Source organism: Macaca thibetana, chromosome X (genome assembly GCF_024542745.1).
Source record: "Macaca thibetana thibetana isolate TM-01 chromosome X, ASM2454274v1, whole genome shotgun sequence".
NCBI lineage: Eukaryota > Metazoa > Chordata > Mammalia > Primates > Cercopithecidae > Macaca > Macaca thibetana.
The window spans coordinates 87,820,623-87,834,470 of NC_065598.1; the positions used below are offsets into that span (position 1 = coordinate 87,820,623).

General features: G+C 33.3%; 1 protein-coding gene across 1 annotated transcript in view; it reads left to right on the top strand.

Moving 5' to 3' along the window:
* PCDH11X (protocadherin 11 X-linked) overlaps nucleotides 1-13,848 on the top strand; it is a 724,020-nt gene that overhangs the window by 27,114 nt on the left and 683,058 nt on the right. Inside the window, 1 exon segment of the mRNA XM_050777390.1 lies at nucleotides 8,230-10,722. Coding sequence (XP_050633347.1) covers nucleotides 8,230-10,722 — 2,493 coding nt within the window.

Consider the following 13,848-nt stretch of genomic DNA (forward strand, 5'->3'; position numbering starts at 1 on the left):
AAGAAGCCCTGAGACTTAAAAGGTAAAATACCTTCATATGACCTTAAATTTTTGACACTATTTTCCCTTCTTGAAGTTGTATTATGTACTGACTTCCTTTACCTGAGGTTTTCTCTGACATACAATGAACCAGAGGCAACTCTAGTTTTATTATTTTCCTGACATTAATAAGCAATCAGTTAGGTTTACAGCAGTGTCTATTAGTGAAAGATCATATTTTCATTTTTGATTACTGATTTTTTTAAAGTTTAACCTAATCACGAATTTTCATTAAAATTTACCCTTAGATCGTTACCCTGCTTCTTTAAAACAATAGTTCAGATAAAGTATACCTGCAAAATAAAAAGCTTTTGGACTTTTCTTAGAATGTTCTTAAAGGACCTTTTTACAAGAAATTTTTAAGAAAATCTTCTAAGAAATGTAAAATACTTTATACCCGCTATTGAAGAATAGTAATGATGAATTTTATTTTGAGAATCTGACTCAATTTATACATAGAAATAATAACACTCTTAATATTTATTCATATTCTTAAATTGGCAAGTTAAAATTGTAGTTATTTATGTACTCTTAAAATTTTAGATGGTATTTCTTTGGTTTCTTTTTTCAATAAACATTACTTTTAGGGGTGGTGGTTTTGAAGGGCGCAGGGAAGAAATCTTTTTATCAGTAGCTCAATATTCTGGGATCAGAAAACACAGTAGTTTTTGTTTTGCTTTTGCTCTTTTTGGGCAGTAATTACCTGATGAGTTTCTCATACTGAGAACTCTCCCGAGTACAGAGTTCTTGCCAGCATCAAAAGGACTTCCCTTTTGAGAAGTAACCATGTTTCAGTGAAAAAAATCATTGAACTAAAAACTAAGAGACTTGACTTTCAAATCTGGCTCTGCAATAAACCGTGTGATCACGGGCAAGTCACCTAATGTTACTGCGTCTTAGTGTCCTTTTCATAAGAGGAGAAGTAAGGCTAGATGATATCTGAAGTCTGTTCTAGTACTAGTATTCAGTGGTTGAATATACTATATTTTTGTTATGAATACAGCTCATCTAACTTAAGCACAAGAGAGCAGCTGCTAAAAAGGGCTGATTAGCAACAATTAGGAGTGGCATTTCATTTGTATTGCATATCTTCCCAATTAAAAGCATTTAGTGATTAAAATTACATGTTTGAAATACAGTCTTTAAAAGGAAATATTTTCAAATAAATGAAATCTCTGGGTCAAGGCCAATTTGTATTTTAAACATTTGCAAAATATTAAAGAGTTTTGCTATAGTATAAGGCATGCTTAGCCATTGCAGGTTTTAGAAACTGAAGTGAGGCAGAGATAGAGTCAAAGAGCGAGACAGAGAATACAAGTGCACGTGTGAGCACAAGCAAATGAAACACGTAAAAAAGAGAATTCTGAATTATTATGCATGCTAGTAAAAAATGATTGGTTCCTGCTAGGATGTTTACAGAATTAATCAGATTATGTCTTGTGTTTCATTTCTATACTTCACATTAAGTCATATGTTTAAGATTTTCCTTTACTTCTGAAAACCAAAAGCTGACTTTTCAAAATCAAGGGAAGAATAGACTAAAAAAAATGGAGACCTGAAAAATAGATTTGCTTCACTGTTCTCATGGATATAACAACCCTAATATCTTCAATTAAATCTCCTTTGTTCCAGCTTAAAACATTGTGAATTTAAATTAACACTTCAAGACATTTTGATCTGAGTACATATTCCAAATAACATAATACAATCATTTGATTGTTCCCTCTGATGGAGGAACCAGAGTAGTGATAGTGGACACAAGGCCAGAAAAAATGAAATGGTATTTATTATATATTTTTTATAAAAACAAAGTTGGGGGAAGTACACATTAAAACAGAACTTAGTACAAAAATTCTATCATTTTCCAGAACCTTCCTGAGTGCCTACTCTTTTGTCAAAAGGGAAAAACAAAGACTGTTCTTAATTGTGAAATCTGACAAAATAGAGGAAAATAAATCAATAGCATAAATTTCTATTCTTTGTACTGACATTAAAAAAAGAGAACCACATGCTATGAATAGTACTGTTCTACAAAATAGGTTTTGCTAAGTCCTAGTGGAAAAAAAAAATACATGTAAAGCCTTGTATGTGGCTTTATCAAAATTAACAATACTATTATTAATATTTTAATGTAAACTTATTTCTTCCAATGAGAGATAGTGTTTTCCTACCCAAAGAGAGATGGTGTTTTCTTACTCAAAGAGAGATCATGTTTTCTTACACATCACTCTCCTTCCCTTAGTATGACCTTAAAGTAGCGAGGGACTTGGTGACCTTAGGGTTATCGGCAGATATGTGACTAACGGCTTGGAACATTTTATTGTAATCTATTTTTTATTGTATTTCCCTTGACAAGGCTACAAATGAATTCTGAAATAAGTGTTCTAGAAGTAGTGCATAGACTCTAAGTGGCACCACCGTATTGAATATATAAGCAACAGTTGCTATTCCCCCTAATAGTTTTAGACAGCCTATAGCAAACCAAGAAATTTTTAGTGGAATGAAAGTGAATTTATGATAATACCTATTATATCTGTATTGATAATATTTAATATGTATTAAAGTATTTCCTTAATGTTTTCTAGAATAGCCATTTTATTGTAGTGTTATCTATTTGAATCTATGTTCTTGCATTCCTGTGGCCCAAAGAAGTATCAGTAATATTAAGAGAAAAGTGACCAAAAAATTTAAATATCAGATTAGTCATTGATAAATCAAGCAGTGGTGAAAGTCAGAAATAAATTTTTAGTCTTTCCACCAGCATTCCTCGATCTAAAGAGTAAATGGCTTTTAATCAGTTTTAGAACTAGATCTCTTTGGAACTATTTTTAGTACTTACTGGCACTGTATGCATTTTCTGGGCAACTGTACCAGATTTATAGCTCTAAAAGTGCTGTGTTATTTATTGCCTTCCAATAGGCAATGAAATGGTGTCTTGCACATGCATATGTCAAAAATGTTTTCTACAGTTGTCTCATTAATTCTTTCCCAGGACAATAGGCAAAATATATGGCTCTTTATTTGGCAATGAATATCCTTTATCAATTTTTTAAAAGAAAAAAAAAAATACTTCTCTTGCAAGTTGCACATCCTACATCAACTTTCTTTTTTTTTTTTTTTTTTTTTGATTTTACAAATCTTCACAAAGAATTAAAGTCTCAGAAGGGCTTTATCTTGCTTATTTCAGCAGGTTTTGCCTTAGGTTTGCAATCCTAAAGCTTATTTTTGAATTTAGGAAGAAATATCACTCACAAATGAAGGTTATTAGGATGAGGTTATTAGAAAGTCCATAAATTTTTCATGACCTCAACCTCAATTGGCACTTTTGTATACTAGAGATCAATGCCATTTCAGATATCAGAATCCAAAAATCAACATATCATGTGTAAATGATTCTTGCTTACAGTTCATGTATATTATTTTCTTCCCTGATTTTTGTTTTCTTTGTTGATCACACGTATCCGTGTATGACAGATGTAGGATTTTGTATTTTTTCAATAATGTACTGGCTACATACAACACTTAGTATTTGTCATAATTTATTCTGAAAATCAAGTTTTACAACTAGGTTGTAAAATTTTACTAGCAATTGACACTTTGGCTTTTATTACATTTTTGAACAGAAAAGAAGTAGTTGTTTCAGGAAATAATTTTGAAATTGTTTTCTGGACAGTTTTATTAAAATAAAAAAAAAAAAACAAGTCAACAGTTATAGAGTATTCCTGTGCCTATACAGACTAAGAATTAAGAACAATCAAATTCTGCTCTTCTTCTTTTATCTTTTAGAATAAGAACCACTACTTTAATTAATGCATTTATTTATCTAACAAATGTTTTCTGAATGTGTTCACATATGCCAGGTGCTATATCTTTAGAGATTATACATTTAAACAAAGCTTCATGCCATATTACCCTACACTCACATTCTTTAGTATATGAAGGTTTACGTAAATTACCTAGAGATATACACACAGAGAGTTTGCCCCTATACACAAAAATAAATAATTTTAAGTGGATTTGGAATTCAGGATAGTGCAGGTCAATTCTCCCAAACTTTTAACTTTTTTGTATATAAGTATGTGTCTATGCTAAAGATAGGGAGATGATGAATTAAGGAGCCATACATCTTATCTTCTTTTTCATTTTTCTCATTCTCCTCTTGTCATGGTCAAACATATGGCAAAAGGCTTCCATGTTTTAATTGCTCATGTGGATGTGAGCTCAGTTGAACTAACTACATTTGGGGTAGGACTGACGTTGGATTCATGTGTTAGTCATTCTTTATTCCTGACGGAGATTGAACAGAAAACAGCCCTGGAATCATCATTCAGTAATAATAGTAAGCTCATGTTGGCACTACACTTTGACATCAACTTAGATGTCTCACCAAAATTTTGTTGAAAATTATCTATGTCTTAACCTATGGGCAACTTCTGTTCAAATTCTGTGGACAATATTGAGTTTAAATATGTTTGCTCAGCATGTCTTTGTAGAACTCTAAAAAATCTGGAAAAATGGGGGTTATGCATGCAATCACCTGGATAATCATAGATTTTTTTTAAAGAAAAATATGATGTCTTAAGATAGTACAGTTCAATAGAATTTGTGCAATAATGAAAATGTTCTGCATCTTCAGTGTCCAGCATAGTAGCTACTGGCCACATGGAGCTGTTGAGAACTTAAAATATGGCTAGTGCAAGTAGGAACTGATTTTTTAAATTAATCTAATTCATTTAATTTAAATCTAAATTTCAATGCTCCGTTGGGGCTAATTACCATCATATTGAACAGAGTAGTTGTGGAAGACAGAAGAGCAATGGTCACATTATCCATTAACTAATATGTACATTTCATTATCACCTTGAGAATTAGAAAAATATATTTTTAAGATTATTGCCATTTCACATAAAGTAATTAAAAGACAGTGAGTATGCTGATCTTGGATTTTTCATCTGACACAAGCTTGCCTTAATTTGCTTTGTAAAGCAAAGGCCAACTCAAAATTCAGACAAACACATAAAACTAAAAACTAAATATATAAACAAGAAATCCACAAACATAAATACATAAATTTTAAAATTAAAACTGACACAATTCGCTTTCCCAGATGTATTATATTCATAAATTGGATAATTGGCTCCGAAACTTAAGAACTTTGGAACATTTTACCTGCTCTTTTTATGCTATACTATCTTTGTTTCTGTTTATGCAACATCTAATAATAACTTATAATTTCCCGATATAGCTCTTATGAAAAATGTAATTGTTCTCTTAATGTAAATCCATTAGTATCAATATCATCATTAAATCCATAGTTATTAATTTTTCTTTCACCTTAGCTAGAACTTACCTTTTATCACATTAGTAAAATATGTTTATTCACCACCATAACCCTGCCATCTAGGAGAATGCTCTGACCATATTAGCCACTCAGTATTGGAATGTCAAGGATTAAAAGAATAGTACTAAGTGCCATGGATTTTATGAAGGACAATTTAGAAACTATTTTTTTCTACCCATAAATAGACATTTTGGATTTGAACCTTCCTAAAAACCTTTTGGAATATCATTACAAAAATTAAATTATCATAAATCACTAAGTTTGTTTAGATCAAATTATAATAGTATGTTATGGTATTTACTTACATTCAATGTTGTTGTCATGAAATTCTATTTTTTCTTAAAATATGCAGTATATGAAATAATAGATTTTGCTTGCTAATTTTCAACTGTAAATACATATAACATGGAAATATTTTTCTTACTATATAATCAAGGAAAAGCCAGGTTGATTGTTGCTCTGAGTAAAATAGTAATAGAATGCTCACATTTATTGTATGAATTAAAAACAAAATAACCAATACATTTTGGTTAGCTCACGTGAATTTATTTTAAAAACACGTTGGAACAAGCTAATGATTTTAATTAATATTTCTGAAATGCCGTCTTAAATTTTGTAATAAACATTTTATTCCTCCACAAAGATATATTATGGCACTGCAGTTGAATAAAAGTATAAATGAATCTCAGCACCCCCCAAAATCTGAAAGTTTACAGAAATATCTTCAAGTAATTCATAAGAGGAAAAAATTAGATGCATTTGTATATTGTATAAGACTATATATAGGCAATTATAAGACAGGTAAATTTTTTAAAGATAATGTGATTGAAATGTATAAACTGATCATATATTCTAGCAGTCTCTGAAAACCTGGTATTATTTATTAGGTTCTAATTTTTAGGATCTTGTTTTAGACAGTGGTATGACAAAACTATAACCTCAGATCTTATCCTGTTCTTTTATGACACAGCGCATAAATGAGAGATCAGTAGCCAATCCATGCCACGTGTCCACAACATTTATGTTAAAAATGTAATAGAGAATTAAAAATTATTTAGCTGTACATATGTGTGTATATACATATATATATGTGCACATATATATATATCTCTCACCCATGAATAGGAATCTTAAAGTCCTCCTCCGATGTTTTCTTCATACCCTCCAGTACCTTTCTATCTCATTCATCTCTGTCATAATGCTGCAAGTAACACTGGACAGGAATCCTCCTCTCTCATTTCTCCTCAGTGAGCTGGCAAGATCACTACATTTGTGTGTAAGGATCATCTTACTGTAGTTCAGAGAGGGGATTTTTATTTTTATTTTTTATTTATTTATTTATTTATTTATTTGAGAGAGAGTCTCACTCTGTCGCCGAGGCTGGAGTGCAGTGGCGCGATCTCGGCTCACTGCAAGCTCTGCCTCCTGGGTTCATGGCATTCTCCTGCCTCAGCCTCAGCCTCCTGAGCAGCTGGGACCACAGGTACCCGCCACCATGCCCGGCTAATTTTTTTTTTTGTATTTTTTTAGTAGAGACGGGGTTTCACCGTGTTAGTCAGGATGGTCTGTATCTCCTGACCTCATGATCCACCCTCCTCGGCCTCCCAAAGTGCTGGAATTACAAGCGTGAGCCACCGCGTCTGGCCAAGGGGATTTTTTTTTAAAATGTTCCCATACTGTGACTTCGTGGGCATGAATTGAAAATAGGTCCTATCCCAAGCTATCTTTTTCAATTTGAGGTTTTGATCTGTGAATTTTAGTTCATTGTGCTTGCATGGTAAAAAAAAAAAAAAAAAAAAAGTAAGAAAATAGCATTGCGTTGTTAATCTGTGAGATAATTTCATTTTAATTGTGTGTTCCTATGGGAAATATTGAAATTCTGTGTATTTTGTACAAGTTTATATTTTAACCAGAGTTTGTGTATTTTTTTCCATCTGCTAAAGGTTTTAGCTGTATTTATTATATATGATACTTATGATGTTGTCTTGGAAGAATATTTTTATTTCGGTGCTTACTTTGGTACTGAAAAAGCATCTTAGACAACTGAAATCTACAGTAAAAAAATATTTTAATTCATTTGGAATAATCTTGGATAATTCACTTACAGCTTCATTTATCTTGCGAAAATTTAGTGATGATTCTTTTTAAAATTCTATGTACTTTTTTCTTTTGAAAACCTAAATAGTTCGAAAACCAAACATTGTATGTTCTCACTGATATATGGGAGCTAAGTTATGAGGGCGCAAAGGCATAAGAATGATACGATGGACATTGGGGACATGGGGGGAAGAGAGGGAAGGTGACAAGGAATAAAAGACTGCAAATATGGTGCCGTGTAAATTGCTCCAGTGATGGGGGCACGAAAATCTCACAAATCACCACTAAAGAATTTACTCATGTAACCAAATACCACCTGAACCCCAATAACTTACGGAAAAATGAAATAAAAAATAATTTATTTTAAAAAACTGAAATAGTTCACATAATTTTAAAAAACTTAAATAGCTCACACAAATGAGTTACCTTTATTATCATAAAATGCTACAATCTGAAGCCTCCCTTTCCCAGAACATCTTCTAGCACAGTTCTCTAATTTTGCAAATATCAAGAAAAGTAAAGTAACTTGCTTGTAGTCACATTTGTTAGAGGCAGAGTTGAGATTTAGAACTCAAGTCTTCTGGCACCTATTTCTGAACTGATCCCACTCTTTTATGTGGCTTCAAGAAACTAAAAATTGTTCTCATTAGATAAGTTAACATAAGTTAAATTATATTTTATTATTCGTATTAATACTAATATATTAATTTATATGAACATAAGTTAATTCTGTTTCACTGCATGTTTTCCAGGGTCAAAACATTTTTGGCCTCGATGTCATTGAAACACCAGAAGGAGAAAAGATGCCACAACTGATAGTTCAAAAGGAGTTAGATAGGGAAGAGAAAGATACCTACGTGATGAAAGTAAAGGTTGAAGATGGTGGCTTTCCTCAAAGATCCAGTACTGCTATTTTGCAAGTAAGTGTTACTGATACAAATGACAACCACCCAGTATTTAAGGAAACGGAGATTGAAGTCAGTATACCAGAAAATGCTCCCGTAGGCACTTCAGTGACACAGCTCCATGCCACAGATGCTGACATAGGTGAAAATGCCAGGATCCACTTCTCTTTCAGCAATCTAGTCTCCAACATTGCCAAAAGATTATTTCACCTCAACTCCACCACTGGACTTATCACAATCAAAGAACCACTGGATAGGGAAGAAACACCAAACCACAAGTTACTGGTTTTGGCAAGTGATGGTGGATTGGTTCCAGCAAGAGCAATGGTGCTGGTAAATGTTACAGATGTCAATGATAATGTCCCATCCATCGACATAAGATACATCGTCAATCCAATCAATGACACAGTTGTTCTTTCAGAAAATGTTCCACTCAACACCAAAATTGCTCTCATAACTGTGACGGATAAGGATGCGGACCATAATGGCAGGGTGACATGTTTCACAGATCATGAAATCCCTTTCAGATTAAGGCCAGTATTCAGTAATCAGTTCCTCCTGGAGACAGCAGCATATCTTGACTACGAGTTCACAAAAGAATATGCCATTAAATTACTGGCTGCAGATGCTGGCAAACCTCCTTTGAATCAGTCAGCAATGCTCTTCATCAAAGTGAAAGATGAAAATGACAATGCTCCAGTTTTCACCCAGTCTTTAGTAACCGTTTCTATTCCTGAGAATAACTCTCCTGGCATCCAATTGACGAAAGTAAGTGCAACAGATGCAGACACTGGGCCTAATGCTGAGATCAATTTCCTGCTAGGCCCTGATGCTCCACCTGAGTTCAGCCTGGATCGTCGTACAGGCATGCTGACTGTATTGAAGAAACTAGATAGAGAAAAAGAGGAAAAGTATTTCTTCACAGTTCTGGCAAAAGATAACGGGGTGCCACCCTTAACCAGCAATGTCACAGTCTTTGTAAGTGTTATTGATCAGAATGACAACAGCCCAACTTTCACTCACAATGAATACAACTTCTATGTCCCAGAAAACCTTCCAAAACATGGTACAGTGGGACTAATCACTGTAACTGATCCTGATTATGGAGAGAATTCTGCAGTTACTCTCTCCATTTTAGACGAGAATGATGGCTTCACCATTGATTCAAAAACTGGTGTCATCCGACCAAATATTTCATTTGATAGAGAAAAACAAGAATCTTACACTTTCTATGTAAAGGCTGAGGATGGTGGTAGAGTATCACGTTCTTCAAGTGCCAAAGTAACCATAAATGTGGTTGATGTCAATGACAACAAACCAGTTTTCATTGTCCCTCCTTCCAACTACTCTTATGAATTGGTTCTACCATCCACTGATCCAGGCACAGTGGTCTTTCAGGTAATTGCTGTTGACAATGACACTGGCATGAATGCAGAGGTTCGTTATAGCATTGTAGGAGAAAACACAAGAGATCTGTTTGAAATCAACGAAACAACAGGCAACATAATAATGAAGGAGAAATGTGATGTTACAGACCTTGGTTTACACAGAGTGTTGGTCAAAGCTAATGACTTAGGACAACCTGATTCTCTCTTCAGTGTTGTAACTGTCAATCTGTTTGTGAATGAATCAGTGACCAATGCTACACTGATTAATGAACTGCTACACAAAAGCACTGAAGCACCAGTGACCCCAAATACTGAGATAGCTGATGCATCCTCACCAACTATTGACTATGTCAAGATCCTGGTTGCAGTTGTTGCTGGCACCATAACTGTCGTTGTAGTTATTTCCATCACTGCTGTAGTAAGATGTCGCCAGGCACCACACCTTAAGGCTGCTCAGAAAAACAAGCAGAATTCTGAATGGGCTACCCCAAACCCAGAAAACAGGCAGATGATAATGATGAAGAAAAAGAAAAAGAAGAAGAAGCATCCCCCTAAGAACCTGCTGCTTAACTTTGTCACTATTGAAGAAACTAAGGCAGATGATGTTGACGATGATGGAAACAGCATCACACTAGAACTTCCTATTGATCTAGAAGAGCAAACCATGGGCAAGTACAATTGGGTAACTACACCTACTACTTTCAAGCCCGACAGCCCTGATTTGGCCCGACACTACAAATCTGCCTCTCCACAGCCTGCCTTCCAGATTCAGCCTGAAACTCCCCTGAATTCGAAGCACCACATCATCCAAGAACTGCCTCTTGATAACACCTTTGTGGCCTGTGATTCTATCTCCAAGTGTTCCTCAAGCAGTTCAGATCCCTACAGCGTTTCTGACAGTGGCTATCCAGTGACAACCTTCGAGGCACCTGTGTCTGTACACGCCAGACCGGTAGGTAATCCAAGTTTCTAACACAACTTTCTAACTATTTTTTATTATTATTTTCAGTTGATGTAGAACTTTACAAAATCTATTGACTTCAAAGAGGGATCAAAACAATTATATTCTACAGATGTATCCAAATAGATATATGGATTCATTTAAGTTTGGTAGAAGATGAGAACAAAATAACTACTGATTTAGGAAAATTGGATGCAGAATGATAATTATAGTAGGGGCAGTTTTGTCTGTAGATGGCAGTATGACAATTCTTGCTAGAGAATACGTTGAAAAAACTTCAACACAAAGGGTTGTAGCACTGTCCTCAGTACCATTGTGTGCATGAGGATCAGAATAGTCTGGGCTAGATACATCACAGTAAAGCTTTTCAGAATCTGATAAATAGCTCTAAATACTAATGATGTTGAGAATCCTAGCTTCACTTGGGAAAATCTGTGGCTGTTCACAGAAATTCAGCACCAAGATATTCCCTCCACACTCTACCAGACCTTCAGGTTCTCATAAAGAAAAGGGTCATTTTCAGATTAGGAACTCAAAATTATTTTGGTGCATCAAATCTACAGTCACACAATGTAACAAGAATGGGATTAGAAAAATGAAAGCCTACTCATTCTCATCTTTAAGCCAGAGAATGAAATATATATGAGGTCTCTACTTTAGATAGCTATTTAAATATTTGCATATTTATGCAAGGTATGTTGAGCCCTTCAGAAGACATTCTTCAAAGATAATCACTTTTGGAAAATAAAATGTTTGGTTTCTCTCATGGGCACAAATAAAAATGTGAGCATGTTAAGACCCAAGAAATCTGTGCACAATAACTTAAAACCCAATACATTTATGAAAGCAAGAGTTTATCCAGTGCCTTTTATCAGCGTTCCATGGAGAAATGAATACAAATTTATCCAGAAACTCATAAATATTAAATGATTTAAATATAATTATTCCTTTTAAAAAGACAAGCAATGGAATTTACCCACTTTTTTTTCTCTTGAAGTCATGCTACATGTTGAGTTTATTATTTTGTCTGTGTTAACTCTTAAAAAAGTATTTATCTTAGTTTCAGGGAATAAAGTCTTTTGAACACCTATTCAGGCTTAACAAAATGGTAGCAATGTGAAAATCAAAACTGATTTTCTTTCACCAAATGTTTGGGATATTAAAGAAGTCTACTACATTCAAGATAGCAATGCAAATAATTTACCATAACTTTGGAAATGGATTTAAGAATGGAGGTCATTAGTGAATGTAAGGTACTAATTCAGATGTGGGTGCGTTTTTGTTACAATAGGTACACAAATTAAATGCTGTTTCAAAAGGTAGACTAGAACCTTAGTGTTTGTATAGAGAGCTTCTGTTAGACTTTAAATGAATTTACACTGCAGTCGTTATTTCTACAGTTCAGATGAATCCCATATTTTACATAGTTAGTGGATCTGGGATGGGCAACAAATGTAATAGATGTCGAACATCTCCACAGAGTGTGTTTTTGTTTATATTTAACCATTAAAAAGGACACTCTCATTTTCCAGTTCTTATTGCTATTCTGCTTATTGCATACATTTCTCAACATAAAAGTATCTTTTATGAATAACACTACGTGGTTTCAGTATAATAACACTTTTTCCTGGGTTTAATTTATGACTTTCCTTAAGAAGTATACAAAGAGTGGGTTTGTGAATTACATATGTAGATCATCATTTTTAATAGATTGAAGTTAATTAATAGAGCAAGTTCTGGTTTCAGTGCTTTTTGAAGGCACAGAGATATTTTATGAGATAGACTAATTTTACTTGAGTTTCTGAGCACCTAGTAAGGAGGGCATGGATGAAGAACAAAAAATTGAAGTATTTTTCAAATATCCTCTCCTTTTTGTTTTTTAAAAATATTTTGTAATCCTAAAAAGTCAATAAAAATAATAAACCATTTTCCATGATGCATTCTATATTATATAAATAAGAGACATTTTCCGAAACATAAGAATTAAGCTAAATACAAAAAAGTAAATGCTAATGAGAATCAGTTATTGGTTGTTATTAGGTTTTTATTAACTGAAAGGACTATCTGGGAATCATTGAATTAGCAGATGACTTATTTATTTCACAGCTTCAAAAATAAGTTATATGTTTTGTCATTGGTTCACAGTTGTTTCATATTCGTTACTAAATATCTTCAAGACATGAATTGGTGAACTTAGGCAGACTAATATGATACTAAAAATAATTTGAATCTTTACATTTTGTGCTGCATTTGCAATGTTCTTTACCTTTTCTATATGCTCTTCAATTTGTGTTTAATGTTAGGGTGTTCACTGATGTTGCAGAATGCTAACAAAATAAGTGAGCACTGAAAAAGAAATTATGTATTTAAAAATTCAAATACAGTGTCTTCTTTTTAAAGAAATATCATACAAAATGGGAGAAGTGATAGCCAATACAATACAAATTCATTGTTCCTTAAGGAAATACTTAAAGTAGAATAAAATATTACTGTTAGCAGAAGGCAGAAATATTCCAATTTATTTGAAACAGTGAGAAATGCATTTTCAAAATGAGGGTTTGGGGAATATTTACATTTAGTTCATTACTCATCTGAATAGAAACAGGAAAGTGGAAAATAAAATGTTCTAGTAGACTATAAGAGACAAGGGAATTCATCTGAAATTTTATGTTTCAAAAAGGGAATCAAATACTTTCTAGTTCTCATAATTTCTCATTCTCCTTGATGATTCTATAGGTTGTTTTTCTGACTTGGATATTCTGAAAATATATGGAACATTTATTAGATAGGAGTACATATATTGCATAAAGCCATCTATACCTGGGGAATATAATGCTCTTCTTTGGCATAAGTTTCTACATGTATTATGGAAGGCATTTTTGCATATATTGTAGTAGAAATTTTAAAAACATGAAATTTGAGAGGATGAGGCTACACATTATCTTCTATTAACACCTTTCAAAGCAAGCAGATAGCAATTGGTTGTTATGATGCTAGAGATACCATAAGTATAAATAATTATTTTAAAATCAGTTTTGATCAATATCATATAAAAGAGATAAACTGCCAAAATCAAGTCTTGGTTAATACAGTTCACCCAATAAATATTGTGAAGAC